Consider the following 27,579-nt stretch of genomic DNA (forward strand, 5'->3'; position numbering starts at 1 on the left):
GTTATATATTTGAACAGTTTCCTAGTCTTCCATTGGACTCTATCGATAACCTCCTACTTGAAGCATGGATTGTCATTGTTCCGTAGCCTAGCAGTGAATATTGTGACGGTTTTAAAAGAAGTCGATCTTCACACTGGGTAAGTATTGACAGTTGGCGACGTCTGTTATGCGTTTGAGTTTTCAAACTTTTATAACTTTTATCTATGTATTTTTTATTTTTTTTTTAACTTTTATTTGTTTATTTACACTGATAAAACGCTCAGAAAGAATTGCAATAAGTGGTGATATAGTTTCATGCTCTTCCAAATTCCAGAACAACCATCCACGTGTATAGGCAACAGGCTACCTTCTATATTCTGCAGGAGTTCATTCAAAGAAATGCTGCATTTTGTTTGCCTGAGCTGTAGCCTTCGATACAGGTTCACAAACCTTTTCATGTCAATTGTCAAGGACCCCAAAATTGACACTATAATTAGCCCGCGGACCCCCATTTGAAAAGAGATGCCAAGGACCCCCATGAGGGGCTCTACCAGTGATTCTCAAGCCGTTTAATTTCAATGACCCTCAGTTTGACATACATTAGTCATTAGTGTACAGACCCCCATTTTGGCCTTTCTATCTCTGGGACCCCCAATTTATACTGTAAAATCAATGTTAATTTAACTCTGAGAGTGTACAACTGGTCCATAATTTGGTTCCATTGGTTCTCTATCAGAGCTACAGAGTACAGACCCATAAGGGTCCATTTGGTTCCATTTGTACACTCTCAGAGTTAGTCCCATAAAGGGCCCATTTGGTTCCTAACTATATCATTTAGCTGGGGACCCCCTGCTACTCCCTCAAGGACCCCTGGGGGTCTCCGGACCCCACTTTGGGAACCACTGGCCTTATACATTTCAGGTGTGTCTCATTTTGAACCCGCAGCAGTCCCACAACCTGCTAGAATGTCAAGTTATTGGAGTGTTGATAAATCACGTTTACACTGTCTGTCAGGATGAAAGAGTGCATGGTCGACATCAGTCCGTCTTTGGTAGTGGAACTTGTGGAAGAAAAGAAGAAAGGTAATTGAGCCCCCATGAAATACGGGAGCACAGGCGGCTTGTTATTTAATCCAGAGGGTTAACATTGTAAAAGTCCAAATAAAAGAAACCTTCTTTTCACTTTCTCAATCTCAGTCCAATAAATACAGTCATATGTCAGTCAGCCACTCACTTTATGCCTCATACTGTGGTTTATATGCGTCTGAGACGAGTCTGACCCATATTACTCAAGTGATATAGCTTCTTTTTTTTTTCTACTCTGGTAAACATTATTGAAGTTACTATTTGTTAGGATGTAATATTCAAAAGTTGCCGGGAAACCAACAATTGTGGGACATACAGTAATTTCAATAGAACAATCTAACTGTGGTCCACGGACCCCCAGGGGTCATTGAAGAGGTTATTGATAACTTTCCACAAGTATGTATGACCTATATGCAAGACAAGGTGTAGCTAGTTGTTTAGATAAGGGCAGACTTCATTATAATACAAATGTGGAAAAATACCTTAAAAGATCAGGGGGTCCATCCAGATCCATGGTCCGTTTGTGGGTCCATGACTTAAAAAAAAAAAGAATGGATCCCCCTGGCATATATAGCCTACAATATGATGAATGCAACAACTGAGTACAATTTATCTGTCCCAGTGACCCATTCTAGACAGGAACCCCTTTTGGTGTTTTAACAAAGCATTATGTCATACTTTAGCTATTGAAAAATAGCAGATCTACAAGCTCGTAGCGCGTCACCGAGTGGCGCGCTACGAGCTTGTAGGTCTGCTATTTTTTTTTAAATCGTGAAAATGTGGCCCAAATGTTGGAATATATTCTTTCAGAGCGAACAAGACATTTTTTAAATTTCGATGTCAGGTCTAAAATAGCAGATCTACAAGCTCATAGCGCGCCACCGAGTGGCGCGCTACGAGCTTGTAGGTCTGCTATTTTTGAAAAATCGTGAAAATGTGGCCCAAATGTTGGAATATATTCTTTCAGAGCGAACGAGACATTTTTTAAATTTCGATGTCAGGTCTAAAATAGCAGATCTACAAGCTCATAGCGCGCCACCAAGTGGCGCGCTACAAGCTTGTAGGTCTGCTATTTTTTTTTAAATCGTGAAAATGTGGCCCAAATGTTGGAATATATTCTTTCAGAGCGAACGAGACATTTTTTCAGGTCTAAATGGGTTCATGTGGGACCACCCCCCCCCCCCCCCCCCCACCCCCCCCTCTCTGAAACAAGTGCCTTTTCCCGGCATACAGGAGCTTCACCACATGTGATGTTTTTATAGCCACTCAACCACTCGGCTCTGAACTCTCAGCACATTCATGCTGTGCTGCCTGGTTGTAGTTTCTTATATAATCCACACACATGTTCATCATACATATACTAGGTATAGTAGCCTATAGCATGCTGCATGTGTGATCATTACAATGACTAATAAAGATGTCTTCTCATATATCTTGCAACATGTTTGTGGCGGGTGGATGGATTGTGAAACCTTCAGGTGTCTTCAGGGTCTAGACATCAAAGAGGTCGGCTGTTGCCTGCCAGGTTATTGTGTGGGCCTTTTCTAGGCAGGGTGCATGAGGCCCCCCCCCCCCCCCCCCCCCCCCGCCCCCCGCCCCCAGGTGAAAAACAGAACCTATTGTTGTTGTTGACACATCGCATTGCCATGGAAATAACGTCTTGGATTGAGAAAACATGTTGGTTTGTGTGGTGTGTACGTATGGACATCATCATTTAAAACAATGAATTACAGAATCAAGATTTTTTTTAAAACAAGACAAGACAAACAAACAAAAAAAAGCAGACAAAAAACAGCAAAAACAACAATTTGTGTTGATCAATGTAACGTCACCCAGTAACCAAATTCTTGGATCATGTGGTATTTCAACCTCTATGATATCAGAGACGGTAGACATGATGAACTTCCAGTAATCAATCAGAAGTGGGGAGCTCCATACTTTCAGCTCTCTTCTTCCTCAGATGCTCAAAGGTACAGTGACGGCAGTAGTTGGTGGATAAGGGAGTGTTAGTCATTCACCCTTATGCCCAGGGCCTCCTTTACGTATCCAGTGTCCTCAGTGGTATTGTCCATGTACCCTATGATCATCATAACAAGCTTTAAGTAGTGGCTTGTTGTCTCAAAAGTGTAGACTGCCAGACAGTGGACACTGAATGTTGTCACCTTGTTTGTGTGTCTCTCACCACAGGAGCCAGTGTCTCGGCCAGAGGGATGAGGCTACTGCCACTGGAATAGCCAACAGTGTCCCCCAGTCATAACACTGAGCAACAACAGACAGGGTAATGTGATGTCTGTTCTTTTAGGTTCCTCCCTACTCTCATAAAGCCATTAAAATCCTGCCGTGGCCGCTCAAGGGATTGTTTTTGTTAAACCGCAACAATATGTCTCTGTTTGCAGACAGTCTGGATGTGATACAGGGTAAAGAGGGAGAGAGATCAACAATATGTCTCTGTTTGTCAGACAGTCTGGATGTGATACAGGGTATAGAGGGAGAGAGATCAACAATATGTCTCTGTTTGTCAGACAGTCTGGATGTGATACAGGGTATAGAGGGAGAGAGATCAACAATATGTCTCTGTTTTGCAGACAGTCTGGATGTGATACAGGGTATAGAGGGAGAGAGATCAACAATATGTCTCTGTTTGTCAGACAGTCTGGATGTGATACAGGGTATAGAGGGAGAGAGATCAACAATATGTCTCTGTTTGTCAGACAGTCTGGATGTGATACAGGGTATAGAGGGAGAGAGATCAACAATATGTCTCTGTTTTGCAGACAGTCTGGATGTGATACAGGGTATAGAGGGAGAGAGATCAACAATATGTCTCTGTTTTGCAGACAGTCTGGATGTGATACAGGGTATAGAGGGAGAGAGATCAACAATATGTCTCTGTTTTGCAGACAGTCTGGATGTGATACAGGGTATAGAGGGAGAGAGATCAACAATATGTCTCTGTTTTGCAGACAGTCTGGATGTGATACAGGGTATAGAGGGAGAGAGCCGGTGACCTCGCTGGAAGTCTGCCATGTGTGGATCTGCCCCGTCTGTGGATCTGCTGCTGTGCATTGTGGGAATGATCGTCTCCGCAACGCAAGGTGTTGTGAGCATGAAACAACCTCCCTTCTTCAAAATGACACCTTTTCAGGAATCAACCACTTGATTGATTGATTGATTGATTGATTGATAATTTGTATTCACGGATTGCAGAATGGCCGGTACATTCAAGGAAGGTACAGGTCAATATAAAAACTGCTAAGAGGATAAAACCAGAAAAAGACTTGTTTACATCAGGGTCCTCCATTTTCAATTCATCAAAACTTTTAAAGACAGACAAGATAAAAGAGAAAAAACATCACAAATCCAAAGGGGCCCTTTATTTTTCAGATGTACAGTATAACAAATATTAGCCTATTAACACAGTGATGCATTAAAAACGCTACATGTAGGCTACAATTATGCAGCAGCACCAACAACAAACAAACAAATACAATTATGCTGAGCAATTAATTTGAATGTGTGTGTGTGTGTGTGTGTGTGCGTGTGTGCGTGTGTGCGTGCGTGCGTGCGTGCGTGCGTGCGTGCGTGCGTGCGTGCGTGCGTGCGCGCGCGCGCGCACCAAATATGCACGTGTCTGTATGTATCAGGTGAGGTCACAGCTCCCGCCAGCCTGAGTGCCGTCGTGGGTCTCCCGTTCACACTCGGCTGCAACATCTCGACGGGGCCACACGACGCGGTGCGCCAGGTGCGCTGGCTGGACGCGCAAGGCCGGGTCCTCCTGGTGTACAGGCCTGGCGAGCCTGTCCACGTCACCGCGCAGCAGCCGGGCGTGGAGCTCGTCGCGTCCGACGGCGACAGGAGCGCCATAACCATCAGGCGGGCGCAACCCGGCGACGAGGGCTGCTACCGCTGCCTGTTTGATGTTTATCCCAGTGGCGTGCAGGAGGGGAAGACCTGTCTGAGAATCACCAGTAAGGTTTTCTACTCCTCTTTATCTCTCTCTCTCTCACCTTTCTTTTCTTTCTTTTTTTTCTTTTTTCTTTTTAATGTTTTTTTTTGCGGCTTTCGCCTTTATTTTATATTTTTTATGGAGTAGGCTGACAGGAAATGGGGAGAGAGATGGGGGGGAAGACATGCAACAAAGGCCGTCGGGATCGGGAGTCGAACCCGCGGCACACTGCCAGACTGGATTACCAGCCAAGGTGCCTGGACCGCTGAGCCACAGCTCTCTCTCCCTTTTCCACCGGGGTTGAACCGGTTCAGTTCTTTTTCCCCTGCCTAATATTGAACCAGTTGGAACTTCAGAACTTCATTTTCAGTTTCCACTGAAAACGAATGGGTTCAGAACCCTAACAGTTGGTTCGGAACTGGAACCAAATAATGGCCGCCGGTTCCGTGAAAGCACCAAGGTTCCAAGAATCTAGAACGGAACCGGTTCTAGAAAAGTAATTTTGGTGGAAAAGGGGCCTCTCTGTCTTTGTTTCTCTGTCTCTCTCTTTCTATCTTTCTGCCTGTCTCTTGCTGTCTCTGTCTCTGTCTCTCTCATCCCTGAGGTAAAGCTATACAGTACAGTGCATACTATTCATTCTGGATCAGATCTGTTTTAAAGCTGCGATCTGGAACTTTAATTTAATTTGAATGAATTCAGCTTTATTTCAACCAATCTGTATAGTTGAGTATACAACTAACACATCTGCAGTGGTTAGAGGTGGTCCCAGTACTCTTCTGAACCTCTGAGCCTTACCACTATACTCTTAGAAGAGTGGTAGACGTTTGGACATGTGTGGCGTCACAAACACAAACTATGTGGTTCTCACTCACTCTTCAATTTGACAAAGAGAACCAATTATAGGACTCCTATACATATACTCCACATTATACTTGCACTTGTGGCTGCAGCTCAAAAGTGAAATTTTGTTCTCTATTCCATAAGGGTGACTGCTCCTGAGTCTTTTGTTCTCTATTCCATAAGGGTGACTGCTCCTGAGTCTTGAGAGATTGTTTATTATTTTGTGGAAGTCATGAACTGTAGTTCCAGCGGCCTCAACTAGTTCAGCTGATTTCATCTGTCACTGAGTCTTGGCAAGTGGTGTAGCCTGGCCCTGCAGCAGGGTCAAAGACAATGTTCCTCAGGCATGTAGCCTCCCAGAATGCCTTGTGAAACAGGAAATGGTGGGCTGAGGTCTGACTTCTCAGGCCGGTGGGAGGTTAAAATCCACCCTGCGTGTGCTATGACATCCTGTTGTTATCCATAGACACACACACGCATCCACACGGACGCACGCACGCACGTACTCATTCACTCTCTCTCTCTCTAGGTGCACTTGCTCTAGGGGCAGGGGTGGGCGACTGGCGGCCCGGGGGCCACATGCGGCCCCCACCTTCACTTAATGTGGCCCTCAGGTTAATGTCAGAATACTGATTATAATATTGGTTTCAGCTGTTTACAATTCCACAACATGGAAACATGACCCGCTGTTATTACTTCGTCTAAATTAGCAGCTCAATGCTCAACACAAGTATAATTAAAGGCATTTGAAATTACATAAAAATGTTAATTTTCAGGATTCCAATTAAAAAATAGCAACAATTCAAGATTTCAATTCGAATATAGCAAAAATAGCCGATCTACAAGCTCAAAACGCGTCGCACCACGACGCGTTTTGAGCTTGTAGATCGGCTATTTTTGCGACGAGAGTAATATATGGCCCTAGGGAGTGAGTGTGGAAATATAGTGGCCCTCTCCATCGTCAAAGTTGCCCACCCCTGCTCTAGGGGCACCTGTCCTAATTGCTGCCATCATTCGCACAATCACACATACACGGTTATTCAAATTATGTAAATGATCACACACCACATTTCTCTTTGACTCTCACATGCCTGCCTTTGACAATATTTTATTAAAAAGATTATCCCCTCCATCAGGCCAGGGGGGGGGGGGAGGCAGTTTAGAGACCAGGATTACTGCATGTTTTTTGTGAGGGTACCTTTGGCAACGTCTCGGGACCCCAGCCCTGCCCCCCTCCCCGCCACCAATACAAATTGGCCGCTACAATAACCTTAATAATAGAGAAAATACATCATAAATAAATACTGAAACCAGATATAATCATTAAGGAAAGTTTATGCATGCACTATGTATACTCTAAATTTCCATTTTCCAGCCATTCAGTTGCAAAAAAGAATTCATTTATTTTTAAATAATTTGGGGATCCCCCAAAATAATTTGGGGACCCCCCCAGGTTGAGAACACCTGCCCTAGGGGACACGGGGAGAACATTCAAACTCCACACAGAAAGGCCCTTTCGCCAACCCCACCTCGGGTATGACGTGGAGGAGAAAACACGCCCCCCAGCGCCCACAGCGTCCCCAGCGTCCCCAGCTCCTGGGTTCGAACCCAGGAGCTGTGAGGCGACAGCACTACTGACTGTGCCACCGTACCCCCCCCCATCTTTAACCCATTTTGGGCGGGAACCCCTTTTGGTGTTAGCATTATGTTATGCTTTAGCTATTGAAAAATAGCAGATCTACAAGCTCATGGGTTAACCTCACCCTTCTCCATCTGCAGCCGAAGTGGAGACCGACGGCAATCAGACGGCCGTCAGCGGGGAGCGCGTGACGCTGCCCTGCCGCTACGGCCTGCCCGAGAGGGTGAAGCAGGTTCTGTGGAGGAAGACGGCCGAGCAGGGGGACACGAGCAGCGTGGCCCACTACGCCAAGCAGGGACACCCGACCGTGGACGAGGCCTTCCGGGCGCGGGTGACCCTGAGCCGCTCCCTCAGCGACACCCGGCTGAGCATCAGGCCCGTCAGGACGGAGGACGAGGGCTGCTACACCTGCGAGTTCCACACCTACCCGGAAGGCACCCGCAGCGGCACCACCTGCCTCTCCGTTTACGGTGAGTTCCACACCTACACCACCTGCCTCTCCGTCTACGGTGAGTTCCACACCTACACCACCTGCCTCTCCGTCTACGGTGAGTTCCACACCTACACCACCTGCCTCTCTGTCTATGGTGAGTTCCACACCTACCCGGAAGGCACCCGCAGCGGCACCACCTGCCTCTCTGTCTACGGTGAGTTCCACACCTACACCACCTGCCTCTCCGTTTACGGTGAGTTCCACACCTACACCACCTGCCTCTCCGTCTACGGTGAGTTCCACACCTACACCACCTGCCTCTCCGTCTACGGTGAGTTCCACACCTACACCACCTGCCTCTCTGTCTATGGTGAGTTCCACACCTACCCCACCTGCCTCTCTGTCTATGGTGAGTTCCACACCTACCCGGAAGGCACCCGCAGCGGCACCACCTGCCTCTCTGTCTATGGTGAGTTCCACACCTACCCGGAAGGCACCCGCAGCGGCACCACCTGCCTCTCTGTCTACGGTGAGTTCCACACCTACACCACCTGCCTCTCCGTTTACGGTGAGTTCCACACCTACACCACCTGCCTCTCCGTCTACGGTGAGTTCCACACCTACACCACCTGCCTCTCCGTCTACGGTGAGTTCCACACCTACACCACCTGCCTCTCTGTCTATGGTGAGTTCCACACCTACCCCACCTGCCTCTCTGTCTATGGTGAGTTCCACACCTACCCCACCTGCCTCTCCGTCTACGGTGAGTTCCACACCTACCCCACCTGCCTCTCCGTCTACGGTGAGTTCCACACCTACACCACCTGCCTCTCCGTCTACGGTGAGTTCCACACCTACCCCACCTGCCTCTCCGTCTATACGGTGAGTTCCACACCTACACCACCTGCCTCTCCGTCTACGGTGAGTTCCACACCTACCCCACCTGCCTCTCCGTCTACGGTGAGTTCCACACCTACACCACCTGCCTCTCCGTCTACGGTGAGTTCCACACCTACACCACCTGCATCTCTGTCTACGGTGAGTTCCACACCTACCCCACCTGCCTCTCCGTCTACGGTGAGTTCCACACCTACACCACCTGCCTCTCCGTCTACGGTGAGTTCCACACCTACACCACCTGCCTCTCCGTCTACGGTGAGTTCCACACCTACACCACCTGCGTGACTGAAAGGTCACAGGTGTGTGCACGGTTGTAGCCACTTGTGTGTATGACGAATACTCTGGACAAATACAAAAATAATCTAGGGTTATTTTGATCTTCAATCTAATTATTCTTAGATTATTTACTGAAATCACAACACGAAATCATAGATAAAAATAATGTGGATGGAATATGTAGCCTACCTATTGCATTCAGGGTGGAATATGTTAGCCTGGTTAATAAACCAGACCGAATCAGCAAAAAAATTTGCCTGCCAGCGGATTAGGGTCTGGCGAGGCTCAGTAGCACGCCTCTTTCCTACAACCGAGAACAGGTCGGGCCAATCGGGACACGGTATGCAATATGGGCGGGCTTTGGTACAGTGACGTTCAATGCTTGAGACCTTTGACTGACAGTAGCTCTGACCAATTGCGTCGAAGAGAAAATGTTTGAACCCGCCCCCCGGGAAATGAAATCCAAGTGGAGCCAGCCCAGACTAATATACCGCGACAGTGTTGTGTGATATTAGTCTGGCTTATTAGCCAGGCTAGGAATATGTAGCCTACATATATATATATATATATATATATGGAATATGTAGCCTAGCTATTTTCTTACTGCCCGCCCTGGGTTATTGAAGTGTCACATATCTTTTTCTGGGTGATCTTGACTCACAGATGATAAAAAGGAAAGAAAGCAGGAAGGAAATGCTGCAAATTCAGTGAGGTGTGTGTGCATGCGTGTGTGTGTGTGTGTGTGTGTGTGTGCACGTGCGACTGTTTGTGTTTGTGCGCGCCTTGTGCACATATCTCTGTGTCTCTGTCTCTCTCTGCACAATGAGCACGCACAGTCGCAAACGTGTGTGTGTGTGTGTGTGTGTGTGTGTGTGTGTGTGTGTGTGTGTGTGTGTGTGTGTGTGTGTGTGTGTGTGTGTGTGTGTGTGTGTGTGTGTGTGTGTGTGTGTGTGTGTGTGTGTGTGTGTGTGTGTGTGTGTGTGTGTGTGTGTGTGTGTGTGTGTGTGTGTGTGTGTGTGTGTGTGTGTGTGTGTGTGCACCAGATTTGGCACAGGAAAGGGAGGGTCTTTGTATAAACAATCCACAGCCGGCCATGTGTGCGGCGCGGCTTAATGAACTAGTGCTCTGACCTGCTGGAGACACTGCATTGAGCTGTGAGTCCCAACGCAGCACTAAACCCCCCAGCCCCCAGCCCTCTGCACTTCCACTGCTGCTGTGTGTCCCAACGCAGCACTTAACCCCCCAGCCCTCTGCACTTCCACTGCTTAACCCCCCAGCCCTCTGCACTTCCACTGCTTAACCCCCCAGCCCTCTGCACTTCCACTGCTTAACCCCCCAGCCCTCTGCACTTCCACTGCTTAACCCCCCAGCCCTCTGCACTTCCACTGCTTAACCCCCCAGCCCTCTGCACTTCCACTGCTTAACCCCCCAGCCCTCTGCACTTCCACTGCTGCCACTGTGTGTCCCAACGCAGCACTTAACCCCCCAGCCCTCTGCACTTCCACTGCTGCCACTGTGTGTCCCAACGCAGCACTTAACCCCCCAGCCCTCTGCACTTCCACTGCTTAACCCCCCAGCCCTCTGCACTTCCACTGCTGCCACTGTGTGTCCCAACGCAGCACTTAACCCCCCAGCCCTCTGCACTTCCACTGCATTGAGCTCTGTGTCCCAACGCAGCACTTAACCCCCCAGCCCCCCCCCCCCCCCCAGCCCTCTGCACTTCCACTGCTGCCACTGTGCTGCAGATAAGAAGAAACAAACTTAAAGGACCAATCTCTAAGTCCTGTGGACTGTGGTCATTTCACAATAATGATACATTATTATTTGTATTTATTTACATGTCACCAACAGACAGTTTCTCAGTTTCTGGTTTAAATAAACAACATACACAATGCAAGACTGTATATTTAAAATGTAATAAAGCTGAGTAAGTAGCATCAATAGGAGTGGTAGACAAGTTTGACATGTATTAGTATTTACATGTTATGTTTAGGAACACTGTTGAATTGTATACATGTGTTCTAAATAGTTCCAAAGGACACTGCTTTCTATATAAAACATATTTTCCAATGCTAGGATGCATGCTGCATATACGCCTCATAAAACCATGAGGTTACATTCAATGTACAGTACGTCTAATGATTGATGGATTCTTTTAAGCAACCCCAATTTAAACTGATATTTAGAGTGCTCTTTCTCTTTGTATCAAGACCTAAACCTGTGAAAAATACACATCCAACAGCCAACAGTGTAAGTGATTTATTTAATTTTGTATAGTTGGATTGCATAAACCCATCAATCATACAAATACGTTTGTTAGAAACAATAAAAGATGAAACAAAACAAAATCCTGCATGCGCACAGAGTGATAATACAGGCTGAGGAAGGAATGTCGCAGAGGGGAAAGGGGTGATTAATTTGCGTGAAAGCCCAGGGGAAGAGTGGTGCACTGTTGTCCTAGACACAAGCCCTCCGTGCGCACATGCACGCATGCACTAGACACACACACATCTATGCAAACAACATAAAAGCAGTTATTCCGCTGCTGGCTGGTTGAACAGGGTCTCTTTTCCACTTCCGTTTGTCCAGAAAGGGTATGTGTCACAGTGTCTGACAGACGGACGGACAGACAGTGGGCTATGTGTCTTCATTCATGTCCTTACGTCATGAAGGCAGAGGAACACGTCTTTGTCGGCTGAGAACAGTGAATGACTTATACTCCAAATGTCTTCTAAATCTTGACAGTTTTCTGAAAAACCTATGTTTCTATATCAGTGGTTCTCAAACCTTTTCATGTCAAGGACCCCCGGAATGATATGTATTTGGCCGCCGACCTCCATCTAAAAATATATTGTTCCAGGGACCTCCCAGAAGCAAAGATTTGAGTTAAAAACGTTGGGAAAGGATATATTGAAGATTTGCACACATTTTCATGTTTTTTCAAAAATAGCAGATCTACTACAAGCTCCTAGCACGGCACTCTGTGATGCACTATGAACTTGTAGATCTGCTATTTTTCAACATTCAGAATGTTTCTCACTGTAAACGTGAATGATGATGGGGGCCCAAACAAGAACACAATTCTTTTGGTGCGTAGTGAGTGAGATAGTAGATCTGCTATATTTTTTTAAAGATATTGTGAAACTATTAAATAGGTGTCAGTTAAAGGAGATACTTTCCCACACTGATCAAGACCAACTGCATTCAAAATATTGACTATTTATATGGGTAAAAGCGGGTAAAAGCTAATAAAAAGAGCAACCAAATCTACATAGAACACGAATCCAAATCCTAACTAAAACCCTCTTTCCTCTGCCTTAGTGCTGCCCAAACCAGAGTTGACCACGGTGACCTTTCCCTCCGGGGTCGTCGAGGCCAACTGCACGGCCCAGTCCCGTCCGGCGGCCGAGCTGACGTGGAGCGTGGAGGGTGAGAACCGGACGCTGGGACCACCCATCACCTCCGCCTACGACCAGGGCGACGGGACCACCCTGGTGACCAGCACCCTGCTGTTCCACGCCGGCCCGCTCGGCGACCTAGCGGTCAAGTGCATCGTTCACCACCAGGGCCTGGAGAAACCCATCTCTGTGGCACTCAATACTGACGGTGAGGGGCTGTAATGATGCGCAGGTTGTTTTTGTTTTTAAAGATATTTTGGGGGCACCCGGAACTAGTGTCAAGCTAACAGTCACTGTGCTGCCAACACAGGGCAAAGCCACGAAACGCAAGAATTACAATTTAGGCATTTAGCAGATGTTCTTATCCAGTCTAACATCCGTCTAACTGTAGAATATCTGTACAATGCAACTATAAGTATACACTATAGAGTGCTATGTCTACATAATATGCTATCTAAATTACATACTGTAAGTTTAGCCTTTGCATACGTCTGTAAGGTCGTCGAGGGTAGTGCAAATGCATACGGCAAGTGCTGCGGGCTAAGATGGAGTCTGAAGAGGTGGGTTTTCAGACTACGGCGGAAGAGTCTGCAGTTCTGATTGCAATGGGAAGTTCATTCCATAGTTTTGGAGCTAGAAGGGAGAAGAGTCGCACCACCTACGTAGCGCGACAGCTTAGCTAACAACATTGTAGAGCTCAAGGCAAGACCCTGATGTTAAATAGGAGAGGAGAGTATGGAGGACAGCGATTCAGCAATCCCGAGTTTGTGTGTTGGCTAGACCGCACTCTCTCATCGCATCGGGGGCTTCATTGATATTCCACAGTGAAGATTGAAAAGGAACAGATGAGAGAGTCAGGGAGCGACATGCAGCAGATCACAGCCACTACCACACGGCAGATCACTGCCACTACCACACAGCAGATCACTGCCACTACCACACGGCAGATCACTGCCACTACCACACAGCAGATCACTGCCACTACCACACAGCAGATCACTGCCACTACCACACAGCAGATCACTGCCACTACCACACAGCAGATCACTGCCACTACCACACAGCAGATCACTGCCACTACCACACAGATCACTGCCACTACCACACAGATCACTGCCACTACCACACAGCAGATCACTGCCACTACCACACAGCAGATCACTGCCACTACCACACAGCAGATCACTGCCACTACCACACAGATCACTGCCACTACCACACAGATCACTGCCACTACCACACAGCAGATCACTGCCACTACCACACAGCAGATCACTGCCACTACCACACAGCAGATCACTGCCACTACCACACAGCAGATCACTGCCACTACCACACAGCAGATCACTGCCACTACCACACAGATCACTGCCACTACCACACAGCAGATCACTGCCACTACCACACAGCAGATCACTGCCACTACCACACAGATCACTGCCACTACCACACAGCAGATCACTGCCACTACCACACAGCAGATCACTGCCACTACCACACAGCAGATCACTGCCACTACCACACAGCAGATCACTGCCACTACCACACAGATCACTGCCACTACCACACAGCAGATCACTGCCACTACCACACAGCAGATCACTGCCACTACCACACAGCAGATCACTGCCACTACCACACAGCAGATCACTGCCACTACCACACAGCAGATCACTGCCACTACCACACAGCAGATCACTGCCACTACCACACAGCAGATCACTGCCACTACCACACAGCAGATCACTGCCACTACCACACAGCAGATCACTGCCACTACCACACAGCAGATCACTGCCACTACCACACAGCAGATCACTGCCACTACCACACAGCTCACTGCCACTACCACACAGCAGATCACTGCCACTACCACACAGCTCACTGCCACTACCACACAGCAGATCACTGCCACTACCACACAGCAGATCACTGCCACTACCACACAGCAGATCACTGCCACTACCACACAGCAGATCACTGCCACTACCACACAGCAGATCACTGCCACTACCACACAGCAGATCACTGCCACTACCACACAGCTCACTGCCACTACCACACAGCAGATCACTGCCACTACCACACAGCTCACTGCCACTACCACACAGCAGATCACTGCCACTACCACACAGCTCACTGCCACTACCACACAGCAGATCACTGCCACTACCACACAGCTCACTTAGAGCCTATGTGATACGCAGATCAACCACTCTGCTATCGGCGACCCCAGTAATGACGCCAGATACTTTTTTGGATATATTGTGTGTATTTTTGTTTACTGCAAAGTGCAACTGCAACTGCATGTTGACCTGGCTCTAAAAATTGTCCATCTGTGTTAAGATGTTGTTAACATGAGTATATCTTGTACTTGACTCTAACCTCTTACTGTAAGTCATGCTTTTTCCATCTGAAGTTGAAGAATGAAAGGTTCTTACTCCCATACAAGTGGATTCTCAGCTATTTTAGTCCATGGTCATTGTGGTTTGCTAATGTTACAAAGTACAAGAATAGAAATAATGCCGTTTATAATGACATGGGAAAAGCACTATACTGCCAAACCATGTATTCTAGCAGCCAGGCATGTTATGTTTTGGTTCCTTCACTGTGTAGGTAGAAGATTACCAGTAACACTTCTACTACTTACGTGTAACACTTCTACTACTTACGTGTGTGTGTGTGTGTGTGTGTGTGTGTGTGTGTGTGTGTGTGTGTGTGTGTGTGTGTGTGTGTGTGTGTGTGTGTGTGTGTGTGTGTGTGTGTGTGTGTGTGTGTGTGTGTGTGTGTGTGTGTGTGTGTGTGTGTGTGTGTGTGTGTGTGTGTGTGTGGCGTTGCAGTGGGACCAGCGTTAGTCGTCCTTCTGACGGTGTGCGGGATAGCAGCCGTTCTCCTGCTGTGTCTATGTGTCTGTCTCTGCAAGTGCTTCATCTGCACCGACGGTAAGTAGTCGACTGATGCAATAACACCTGTAACTAACCACTTACACCGGGGCTCCACCGGGCGCGTCAGCGTCGCGTCTCCGTCACCGTCAGGGAATGTTCCCTTTATAATCAATGAAGGGTGGCTCCACTGCCCGCGTTGCGTGACATTAACGCGTGCATTAAAATTGCCCCGGTTCGTTTTTTGACGCACGCGGCGGAGACCAGAGTCCAGTGGAGCCCCGGCGTTACTAACTTACTTACTGTCTCCAGGGGTTCCCAAACTGTGGTGCGTGCACCCCTTGTGGTGCGCGAACGCCCTCTAGGGGGTGCGTGACATGAAAAGGGTAATGGCGGTTTTATGGTGTTATTAACACTGGAAACACTTAACATTACAGTACAGTAGTTACAATGTCACCTCTGATGTTGGCCAAGTTGTAAGTGTCTTGTCATCGCTCTTAATGATATACAGTATATTTACTACAGAGAGATGTCTGCTTTGGCTTATTATTTGCTAGAATGCATATACTTCAAGTTGAGAAAGTCCACATGGGTTACTGTAGGAAGGAGAAGTGTGTCATGGGATATCAAAAGAGGTTGAAGTTCGGTGCAGTGTGTGCCTGTGTCAGAGTGACGGTAAAGGAGAGCGTGACTCGACCGTCCGTGTGAAAACAGACGCATGTAAAATCTCACACTTGTTTCATAAGTAGACTCAAGGGGGAAACTTGTCGGGAAAAAACACAGCTTCTTTCCAGTGCGCAGATTGAAATGGGTAGCGCGAAGTCGCGAACCGACACTGTGACCCCTTTTCCACCAGTTGGTTCCCAATGGGAACCGGTTCAGTTCTTTTTGGTTCTTATAGTCCATGAGCCAGAGCTCCAAAATTGGTGGGAAAACTAGACCTATATTACATTGTTTATAGGTTCAATACAAGTACATTAATACATGATAACCCTTCCACAGTAGTAGCTTTTTCATATTTTTGATTATTTTGCATAATTTCCTACATAATGCCTCATTTGCATATTATTTTTTTTTTAAATTTGTAATACAATAAATCATTGTCTTCGTGTAAGTACTCAATTGGGGAAGTTTCATGGTGATACAAATCTAATATAGGTATGGTTTTGCACATACAATTCATAATTAACGTTCTAAATTTGGAGCTCTGGCTCATGGACTAAAAACCAAAAAGAACTGAACCGGTTCCCATTGGGAACCAACCGGTGGAAAAGGGGCCCTTATGTGTCACATGCACACATAGACATCAATGGGGTCTTCAGCCCCTTTACCCGTCTGTAAAAAAAGAAGTGTCCTATCCAGAGCATGAATACGGCATTTACTATTGTGAACGAAATGCAAAATGCCTCCCACTTTTCTTTCCATGCCGTACCCGATGTCATGTTTTTTCTGAACTCTCCTGAACTCGAACGCAGCATTTAGCGTCTAATGAATGTGTCCTCTGTGTGGAAATCCATGTCGTCATCTCCAGTAGCTAAAGAGAGCAGAGTCACGCCCCGAAGATAGCTGATCTACAAGCTCTCAACGCTTTGACGTTTTGACCTTGTAGATCCGCTATTTTTGCAATTTTTTTGGGGGTAATTGCCTTTTTTAGGGAACTTCAGTCCTTGCCTTTCTAACATTCTCTACACGTCTCTGTGTGTCAACGTCGCTTGCATGACTCAGCTTAACGCCTCCTAACACCTTCCCCACAAGCCTGTCCACTTGGTTGGAGGTGTCATGGAGACCGCCTGGTGCCAGCACAGTGTACCCTGGCGTGTGGAGCGCAGCCCAGATTGTTCTGCCCACCCAGTATGTCTGTCCACGTACACACACAAGGAAAACAAACCTACTGTAGCACGCCATTGAAAGCACATTTGGCTAACGCTGGTATTTTCGTTGGCCAAAGACTAGTCGTGCCAGCAAAGGAAGAACAACACAGTCTGACAGAGTTGAAGGTCTTGTGGAATCGGGGTCGGGATTGTCCCACGGGCTACTTATCTCCTGTCCTGTTTCTGAAGAATGTTTAAAGGACCCATACGAACAACATTATTGTCTACAATTTACAATTTGGCAAACATTCTTATCCAGAGTGAAGTGATCTATTTAAAGCTTCAGCCATACAGTACATCATACTGTACATAACATGCCGTTTCTGTTAATGGCTTTATTTTTAAGATTCGACTTTGAACTTTTACATTTAGTTTGCGAATCACTTTTTTTCTCAAAGGAATATATATATATATATATTTTTTTTTATCAAAGTTTCTTTATTAATGTTTCAAGTCACATGAGTCAAAAATAGCATACAAACTTTTCTTGAACTTTTTTTTTACCCCTCCCTCCCCCCCAGAGTATCTTGTACTATTAACAATGAAATAAAAGGCACATACAAATATACATCTACTTTCAAAATCAATCTAGGGCTTCCAAATGCATAAGAATGCCCCAGACTTTCATAATAATAATAATAATAATAATAATAACCAGTAAGACGCCCTGAGGGCGAGAAGTGACCTTGCCCTGAAGGCCCAAGGGCGAGGTCACGTGCACGCATCCGCCTGGGTGACGGCACAGTGCTGGGCGAGATAACTGGAGCTACAGGAAAGCCATAACAAAACACAGTGAGTGAACCAACAAGAACCTCTGAAACTAACACAAACGGGCACTACAGTACAAGAGCTTGTTGCACCTGGCAGTTATGACTAGGCATGTAACGATTCACTCAACTCACGATACGATTCGTTACGATTTTTCACGATATTAAAAAAATATATATTTGAAAGAAAACCTTTTTTTATAGAATTTATCTTCCCCCCTGAGATGTTTTATTTAACTACATTGCAAAAGAAGTAGCCTTACTTTTTACAGTGCAGAAACATAATTGCCTTCCTTGATGAGCATCAACGAAAATCATCACCTGGGCACAGTCACAGACACACAATTTTCAATTCAATTCAAAGGGCTTTATTGGCATGAGAAAACATACGTTTACATTGCCAAAGCAGAAAGCACGATACAACAATACATCAATACAGTCAAAACAAAAGATATGTACATTTGAACGTCAGAATCTTCAATAGATCAATTTATATATTGTACCAAGATCACTGGATGCAGGTATAGTGCAGGAATATACACAATGATTAGTCTTTAGGGTGGTTGTGTTCCGTTTGATATCCTTCTCCTATCACAGCAACTCACAAATCTTGCTGCTGTGTTTGCACATTGTTGTACTTCGCCCAGCAGATATGGGAGTTTTTTGTCATTGGTCATGTTTTCAAAATCTCCGTGTGTGGTTGTAATCTGTGGGAAGTATGTGTCTCTGATGTCTTGGTACAATGGACAGATGGTTAGGAAGTGTAGCTCGGTTTCCACTTCATTTTGTGTGCAGTGGGTGCATAGTCTGTCTTCTCTCGGGATACAGGTCTGTCTATGACGGCCTTTCTCGATCGCAAGACTGACACACACAGCTCCCCTCTACAGTGCTCTACTACTGAAAGTGACTATAATTTCTCTCCAAATGCACTTGAATATGATGGAATATGACTAAAGCTCACATTTCACATCACACACTAGCCCCCCTAAAAAGAAAAAAAAGAAAATCGATTTCTTTATTTCAATGAATCGATTCGAATCGATTCATATCGTCGGGATTAATATCGATATATATCGATATACGATATATCGTTACATGCCTAGTTATGACTGAGTGATTTTCTTGTTTTATAGTCAATACAATACATTTTGTAATAATTCGTAATTGCTTTATTAAGTGAGTTATTTGGCGCACTTGCGCCAAGTGCCTCAGGTTTATAAATACACAAACCCTCAAGTGTCGTCATCATCATGAAATATCTTCACTCAAACCATGGGTCTAAATGAGAGTTTCCACATTCATGTTGCTCTTCATTCATGTTGCTCTTCATTCATGTTGCTCTTCATTCATGTTGCTCTTTATCAGTGTTTCCTTAAAACGGTGAGAAGGTTGAGGGGCAGCCGTCTGAGGCATGGTAGTTAAATGGTGCTTTTGATTTGTGCTTCTCGCGCTCCTCGTGAGACATCGAAGGACGTTCTTGACAGACCAGGCATTGTGCTCGAGTGTGATTTATTGTTGTGTTCGGCTGAACCAATGGTTTGTTAAAGGACAACTTTAGTTTTTTTCAACCACGGTTCATGTTTTAGGTTGAGAAAGTATAAGATGAGTGTTATTATTTTTTCATTTGCTGCTTTCTTTCGTTTTAGCGATTTTAGCTAACAGGGGGGGCGGGGGCATTCGAACATGGGGCTAAATATGATTTCTTTTTACACGATTCTATAGTCCTACTAGACCCCAGGAAATTACATCTGGCTACAAAAGATCACTGAATGTGAAGGGGGTGACAAACTGACATGTTGAGCCCTACCACACAGTATGGCATCCCCCTATATTACCCCCCTTCACATTCAGTTCATACTGTGATCTTTTGTGGCCAGATGTAATTTCCTGGGGTCTAGTAGGACTATAGTAAATAATAAAAAAATTAATCGCTATCAAATTTTGTAAAAAAATACATATTTAGCCCCATGTTCGAATGCCCCCGCCCCCCTGTCAAAAATAGCTAAAATCGCTAAAACGAAAGAAACCAGTAAATGAAAAATAATTAACACTCATCTCTTGCTTTCTCTAATAACAACCTAAAACATGAACCTTGGTTGAAAAAAACTAAAGTTGTCCTTTAAGAGTTACTGTCACATTTATGTGTGGGAGTGTTTGAATACATTGCAGTGGTTTCAGTGGATACATCCTGACAAATGGTGGGTTCAGAAATACGCTGGAATAGGAATTTGAGCCCCGCCTCCTACTGCTATTCTTGGCTTTATACCCAAAATATAGACTACCATGTTGTCATTTTCCATGATATACTGTACAATATATTTTCTCTCCCATTCAGATCTCTACTCCTCTGTCAGACATCTGGGATCGACCAGTGTGTGGTCACCTTAATGTTGTCGTAGATGCTATTTTCATATCGTAGCATAAATATTGTTCAGTGTGATATGGTCAAAGTCTTTGACCATATCACACTGAACAATATTTATGCTATATGACCTCACCTTTTTCCCATTACACAGTGTGACATGTCATGAACGCGTTACCTCTCTCCTCCTTTTCTTTCATCATTGACCCCTATTCTCTTCTCTCTTCTTCTTCTCTCTCCCTGCATGGCATTCTCATGATTCTGCGGCGCTGATCGCCTCAACTTCTCCTTCAATTCCCTCCCTTTTTCCCTTCGCTGCCTGTGTGGGAGTCCTGAATAACAAGTGTGTCTGCTGATTGTCCTGTGTGAGCCTATAGCGCCCAGCAGAAAGGAGCCAGTCTCCCATGCACATGCAGTGCTAATGCTGTCATTTTGGAGGCAGACACACACACATTTGGGCCTTGGAAGGGCGGTAGAGGAGGGGTCCATGCTCACAGTCTGTACTGTACACAGTGACACGGACACACTCAATGTGTCTTTCTGTCTCAAGCACTGAAACTCTTTCTTATGCATGCAGTTGAGTACACAGTCTCACTCATACACATGCCAATACGTCCCACACACCCACCGTGTGTGTGTGTGTGTGTGTGTGTGTGTGTGTGTGTGTGTGTGTGTGTGTGTGTGTGCGTGTGTGTGTGCGTGTGTGTGTGTGCGTGCGTGCGTGCGTGCGCGCGCGTGCGTGCGTGCGCGCGCGCGCCTGTCTCTCTCTCTACTTGCCAGTTAATGTACTACTGTACATCTTGGAAACCACATACACTGGCTGTATCTCGAGAGGTTGTGCAGATATCTGGGAACCGGAAGAGTCCTGGTTCTTGGCTTCGTGTGTCAAAGTGTCCATGAGCAGAAACTGCTCTCAATGAGCATGTTGCCTCTTCCTGTGTTATGTGAACATTTCTTTGGAATAAGGTGGTATTACTGGTATATAAAATGTATAAATGCACCAGTTACCGTTTATTTAGTGTGTGTGAGACGAATGTGTGAATCACATTGCTTTGAAATAAGGTGGTATATAAATGCACAAGTTACCGTTTATTTAATGTGTGTGAGACAGATGTGTGAATGTAAAGCACATAGTAAAGGTCTTTGAATAAACGCGCTATAGAAACCGCAGACATTTTGCCATTTAGCGCTTCTGGCCTTGGACCAAATCCCACGAGCACCCTCTCCACTGTGTCTCTCACAGAGACGTCCTACTGTCTCAAACATAATTATGTACCAGTAGCTGACCGGTTTGGGCATTGAATGACAGCATAACCACAATGCCCCTGATTGACTGAGTCTGACAGGAGTACGGACATCTTTCCCTCAACTCTCCAACTAGCATTTATGTCTCTACACTGTCCTGTCCTCTGAAAATGCTAGCATGGAATACCACTAGTACCAGTGGTCCAGAGCAGGGGTTCTCAACGTTTTTGGCAGGGGACCCCCGGAAATGCTTTGGCAATGTCTCGGGACCCCCGCCCCGCCCCCTCCCGACCCCCAATATAAATTGACTGCTACAATAACCTTAAACCATTTTGGGCGGGAACCCCTTTTGGTGTTTTAAGCATTGTTATAATTTAGCTATTGAAAAATAGCAGATCTACAAGCTCATAGCGCGCCACCGAGTGGCGCGCTATGAGCTTGTAGGTCTGCTATTTTTGAAAAATCGTGAAAATAAAATTTAAAAGAAAATCTTTTTTTTTTTTTTTTTATACTTTGGGGACCCCCTAAAATAATTTGGCGACCCCCCCGAGGGGTCGCGACCCACGGGTTGAGAACCCATGGTCCAGAGGACTGGAGTTGGGATTTGGAACCACTTATTTAGACTCTATTGCAATGTAGAATCGCCTCAGTAAGTCTGTCAACAGTCTGAAGAGTTGTGATGTCTGCGGCGAGTGTGGAGCCACAACCCAGGCCACACGTAGGCTTCTGTGTGGTTCCTACTGTAGCAGTGGATGAACCCTGCCTCTGCCTGCCTGCCTGCCTGCAGTCACAGTTGGGAAATGGGACAGGAGAACCAACTGGGGTTGTTCCAGTAAAATATACTCCTCGTCTATTTGTGTCTCCGCAGTGTGGCTGTATGTTTCTATAATGGGGTCCATGCGACTACATAAAACTCACTGAAACATACAGACATTGTCATTAACACACGGCCACGCCGCCACAGTGGTGAGAAGTTCAACACTGATAAGAAATCCATTCTGTTTTTTCTGAAACAAAAAATAAACCATTTTCTTTTAATCTGTAAAACCACAGGAAGTGAGGGGAGTAGCCTCATACTGCCTGCCATGGAAACACTTTCAGAACATTTAAATTCAGACAGTGCAGGCGGGGGCGGGGCCACCCCTAATAAGATCTGTAGTAAAAAAATCAGCTTTCATCAACTGTGACTGGTGGCCAAGGTCATGCCATACCTCCCACCCAAACAGCTGGAGCAATTCAGGCTTTCATATCCTCCAGACTGGACTACTGTGATTCCCTCCTCTCCGGTATCGACCAATCATCTATCAGGCGCCTTTGCAGTTGGTGCAAAACGCGGCTGCTCGCCTCCTTACTGGCACAAAAAAAGCGAGAACAACATAACTCCAGTTTTAGCTGCACTGCACTGGCTCCCTGCCACTTTTAGAATAGATTTTCAGATTATTTTATTCACCTATAAATCCCTGCACGGCCTGGCAACTTTATATGTGTCAGAACTTTTGGAGCCCTATAAACCACAGAGGGCACTGAGGGCAGATAACAAGCTGCTCTTAGAGGTTCCCCAAACCAACCTGAGGAGTAGGGGCGACCAGCTAACGAGCTGCTCTTAGAGGTTCCCCAAACCAACCTGAGGAGTAGGGGCGACCAGCTAACAAGCTGCTCTTAGAGGTTCCCCAAACCAACCTGAGGAGTAGGGGCGACCGTGTCTTTGCTGCTGCTGCTCTATAGAGCGTCGCAGTCCCGCCTCCTACCCTGGACCAGGAAATGAAACCCAATGCATTATTCTCATAGACATTTCTTAAAGTATTTATTTAAAGACGGTTACGCCACGGACAAAGCCAACTCGAGTCGTGACAACTCATGACAACACAAACAATATTTTGGACCAAACAAATAATTACAAAGAAGAAAAACAACAAAAAAAGTGTTGTAACCTGCCGTTTTTTTCTTCTTTCTAATTATTTGTTTGGTCCAAAATATTGTTTGTGTTGTCATGAGTTGTCACGACTCGAGTTGGCTTTGTCCGCGGCGTAACCGTCTTTAAATAAATACTTTAAGAAATGTCTATGAGAATAATGCATTGGGTTTCATTTCCTGGTCCAGGGTAGGGGGCGGGACTGCGACGCTCTATAGACTGGGGAACAGCCTGCATGCCACAGCCTGCATGCCACTCGTAGCGCGCCACCGAGTGGCGCGCTACGAGCTTGTAGGTCTGCTATTTTTGAAAAATTGAAGAACGACTGACATAGAAACATAGCTTTTTCAGAAAACTGTCAGGGTGTAGAAGACATTTTTAGAATCTGATCTCGGGTCAAAATGGGTTAAACCACACTTAGTATTTGTGTCGTGATCTGTTTGTTGTATGTGATGTTGCACTTTTTTTGTTGTTGTTGCACTTTTGTGTTCTCACCCTGTACAGCACTTTGTTCTCACCCTGTACAGCACTTTGGTCAATTTCGATTGTAAATGTGCTTTATAAATAACGTTTGATTTTATTTGACAATGTGGTAAAAGGATCTGAGAAATAAATGCAAATTTTTACTTTTTCTCTTGAGTCAACCACGCAACATGCATACGGTATCTACAGTAGCACTTGTTGAAAGATTCTATGTCACATCTGTTTGTCAAGGTTAGGGCAAGTGCTACAGGCTTTAATATTAGATAGTATACAAGTCGACGATATCATTATAATAGTATTGGGTGTGAGTATTTAAAGCATTTTGCAGCATGGCAAGTCAGAAACAGAATTATGAACTTACTTTAGTTTTTATATAATATAGGAATATAGTCATTTGAGTTCTAAGAGCAATTCTTGAGAATTGTATTTTTTTGCGTTGAATTGCGTTGTCTCTGCATGCTGCCATACAGCGGCGGTTTCACTCCTACACTCCTGTAATTGCTTTCAGCTCCACATGTTCAGTGTGGTTTGGTTTAGTGGTACACATTCAAGCGAACTACCACTAAATAACTCACGTTGCTGCCACATGTACACAGAGGTGTGGCTGCTGGGCTCTTTGGTATTATTGCTGAGGAATTCCCGTTATGCCTTGTGATGCTTGGCATGTGGTCTGTGTGGGTGTTTGAGGAGTTTGAATGCGTGCGTGCGTGCGTGTGTGTGTGTGTGCGTGCGTGTAGCACCCACGTGTGCCAAAGTTAATTACTCAGTATCTCTAAATAACAGTGAGTGACTTAATCTGTAAAGTGCAAGTGGACACATTTAAGAGTAGGTGCCTTTTTCCCTGCGTTGAATAGAACGAATTCTGCTGATTCCAGAGCCAGATAACATATCTGGCTCTGGAATCAGCAGAACTTATGCGCACACACACACACACGCACACGCACGCACACGCACGCACACACACACACTGCACTGATGAAATGTCATGGGCACCCGGTCCGGAAAAGGGTGCCACTGGCTGGAAGGACAGGTTGGACAGGACATGGATATGGACTAGTGCAGATAGTGTATAATCTCAAGTGGTGGTCTTGGATCAGGGCTGCAGTATGGTTGGTCGACTGACTAACACCCTGGTTCCCAAACAGTGGGTCGGGAGACTCTGGACCCATTTGTGGATCGCGGACACATTTTTATGGGTCCCCTTATTTTTTTGTTTCCTACATTTTATTTTTAATTATTATTATTATTTTGAAACATTGTCAAAAAACTTTCCCCCCCCAAAAAAGCAGAGTTCATGAATTGAAAACAAATTCAATGATTTGTAATTGATTTAATCATCAGTAATTTAAAGAAATCAAAGACAAATAGAAGAAATTACATAAATTAGAAAACAAATGTTAAAGTACTAGTGAGCTCATGCTCATTACGCGATACGAAACAACGCATTGTGAGCTTGTAGATCTGCTATTTTCACTATAGTTTGGGTCCCTCGGGAGACATCAAATTTCTCTTTTGTGTCACAGGCTAAAAAGTTTGGGAACCACTGGCACTAACAGACCCACCACTGGCACTAACAGACCCACCCAGCCACTCATTCACTAACAGACCCACCCAGCCACTCATTCACTAACAGACCCACCCAGCCACTCATTCACTAACAGACCCACCCAGCCACTCATTCACTAACAGACCCACCCAGCCACTCATTCACTAACAGACCCACCCAGCCACTCATTCACTAACAGACCCACCCAGCCACTCATTCACTAACAGACCCACCCAGCCACTCATTCACTAACAGACCCACCACTGGCACTAACAGACCCACCACTGGCACTAACAGACCCACCACTGGCACTAACAGACCCACCACTGGCACTAACAGACCCACCCAGCCACTCACTCACTCACTAACAGACCCACCCAGCCACTCATTCACTCACTAACAGACCCACCCAGCCACTCATTCACTAACAGACCCACCCAGCCACTCACTCACTCACTCTCTCTCTCTCGCTCTCCCCCTCATCTTTTCTGCTTGTCACACACACACATTGAATGTCTGTTCCTCTTTTATACGTGTCCTCTCCTGCCCCCCTGTCCCCCCCTGTCCCCCTGCCCCCCTGTCCCCTCCTCTCCTGTCCCCCTGTCCCCCCCTGTCCTCCTGCCCCCCTGTCCCCCCTGTCCCCCTCCTCTCCTGCCCCCCTGTCCCCCCTATCTCATTCCAGACTGAGCGCTGTTGTTCCCGCCCGGTGACCCTGGCTGCCCGGCCCGCCTGTCTGTCTGTCTGTCTGCTTTGATGGCTGTCCAGCAGCACAGCTCTGTTCTGTTGTCCACTCCTGACCTAGCTGCTCACTACCATGGGCTCAGCGGAACAGTCCCAACAACAGAACCCGTCAACCCCCAACATTTTTGGTTCCCCTCTTCCCAGCTATGGGTGTTCGAGTCTGCACAAGCATCGTACAATTGTCTGCAACAGAGTTGTAAACACGAATGTACATGCAAATGTTCCAATGTTATTGATAGACAAGGCACTTGTGTGTTCAGGTATGTAACTTTTGTGCATATTTAAAACTGGGTGAAAAGACTTGCAGACTGGCCGTACTTCAAGCCGTACTTCTTCTTCGATAAACTAGGCCTATAAAACAAGACAATAGTGGAAGCTAAAATAAAATCACTCCTATAGTGTCACATTTTACGCTGCGTTTAGTTACGTCAATTACTTGTGTAATTCAGCTATGGTTGGATTTGTTTTATGTTAACACGTCCGAGAATGAGAGAGTGGTCAGTGAGAGGGGGGAGATATAGTAAGTACATGAAGTATGTTTTAGTGACCTTTGCTATAGTAAGCTGTAGACTGTTTGAATCTGCAGAATGGTTTACGTTGCAGACTGGTTCTAGTAGGGATGTTATTCTTGCTGTTTAAAGACTCAGACTGGATTTATTGGAGATGTTATGTTTGGGTTACTTCACTGTGTACTGTGTAGGTGGAAGATTACCAGTAACCCTTCTATAACTGTGTGTGTGTGTGTGTGTGTGTGTGTGTGTGTGTGTGTGTGTGTGTGTGTGTGTGTGTGTGTGTGTGTGTGTGTGTGTGTGTGTGTGTGTGTGTGTGTGTGTGTGTGTGTGTGTGTGTGTGTGTGTGTGTGTGTGTGTGTGTCAATATTTACAGTATTGAACTGTAGGGATTCAATGTTAACAATTTATAAAGACATCAGTATGACAACTCACTGTGTGTGTGCGCGCGCATGTGTGTGTTAATTTCTCCAGGATGGTGGAGGTAGAGCCTATAATATATATGAAATGATCAAATGGGAAAATCAAGAAAAAATGCATTACTTTTTAAAAGTACTCCATAAAGGTAGGACACTTAAACACTTTGATTAAATGTAGGGACTGTATGATCCCCAGGGTCTGTGGATGACCCCAGCAGTGGAAGTTGGGGACAGCAACTTTCTGATTTATAATCTACCACACTAGTACAATCATATCTAAAAGGCTAATCTAAAACACTTAACATTGAGATAGAGTTGGATATTATGTCAGAGCTGGCTAGTGTAC

The 27,579-nt window shown here is 45.8% G+C and overlaps 1 protein-coding gene across 1 annotated transcript; it reads left to right on the forward strand.

The window, feature by feature from the left end:
- On the forward strand, nucleotides 1-27,244 carry LOC306917024 (OX-2 membrane glycoprotein-like). Its single transcript, XM_079495142.1, has 8 exons — nucleotides 1-137; nucleotides 3,252-3,342; nucleotides 4,028-4,159; nucleotides 4,709-5,032; nucleotides 7,630-7,959; nucleotides 12,420-12,704; nucleotides 15,337-15,438; nucleotides 26,247-27,244. Exons 3-8 carry the CDS (start codon nucleotides 4,090-4,092, stop codon nucleotides 26,249-26,251), a joined length of 1,116 nt encoding a protein of 371 aa, XP_079351268.1. The 5' UTR covers nucleotides 1-137; nucleotides 3,252-3,342; nucleotides 4,028-4,089; the 3' UTR covers nucleotides 26,252-27,244.
- Nucleotides 27,245-27,579: the final 335 nt, after the last annotated feature.

The sequence above is a fragment of the Electrona antarctica genome (genome assembly GCF_951216825.1).
Source record: "Electrona antarctica genome assembly, chromosome: 24".
Classification (NCBI taxonomy): Eukaryota; Metazoa; Chordata; class Actinopteri; order Myctophiformes; family Myctophidae; genus Electrona; species Electrona antarctica.

Excerpts from the sequence above, each read along its gene's own strand:
- LOC306917024 (XM_079495142.1), top strand. The coding sequence starts at position 4,090 with ATGTGTGGATCTGCCCCGTCTGTGGATCTGCTGCTGTGCATTGTGGGA. Across the intron at positions 7,960-12,419 it reads CACCTGCCTCTCCGTTTACG|TGCTGCCCAAACCAGAGTTG; the intron begins GTGAGTTCCACA and ends CCTCTGCCTTAG. Across the intron at positions 12,705-15,336 it reads TGTGGCACTCAATACTGACG|TGGGACCAGCGTTAGTCGTC; the intron begins GTGAGGGGCTGT and ends GTGGCGTTGCAG.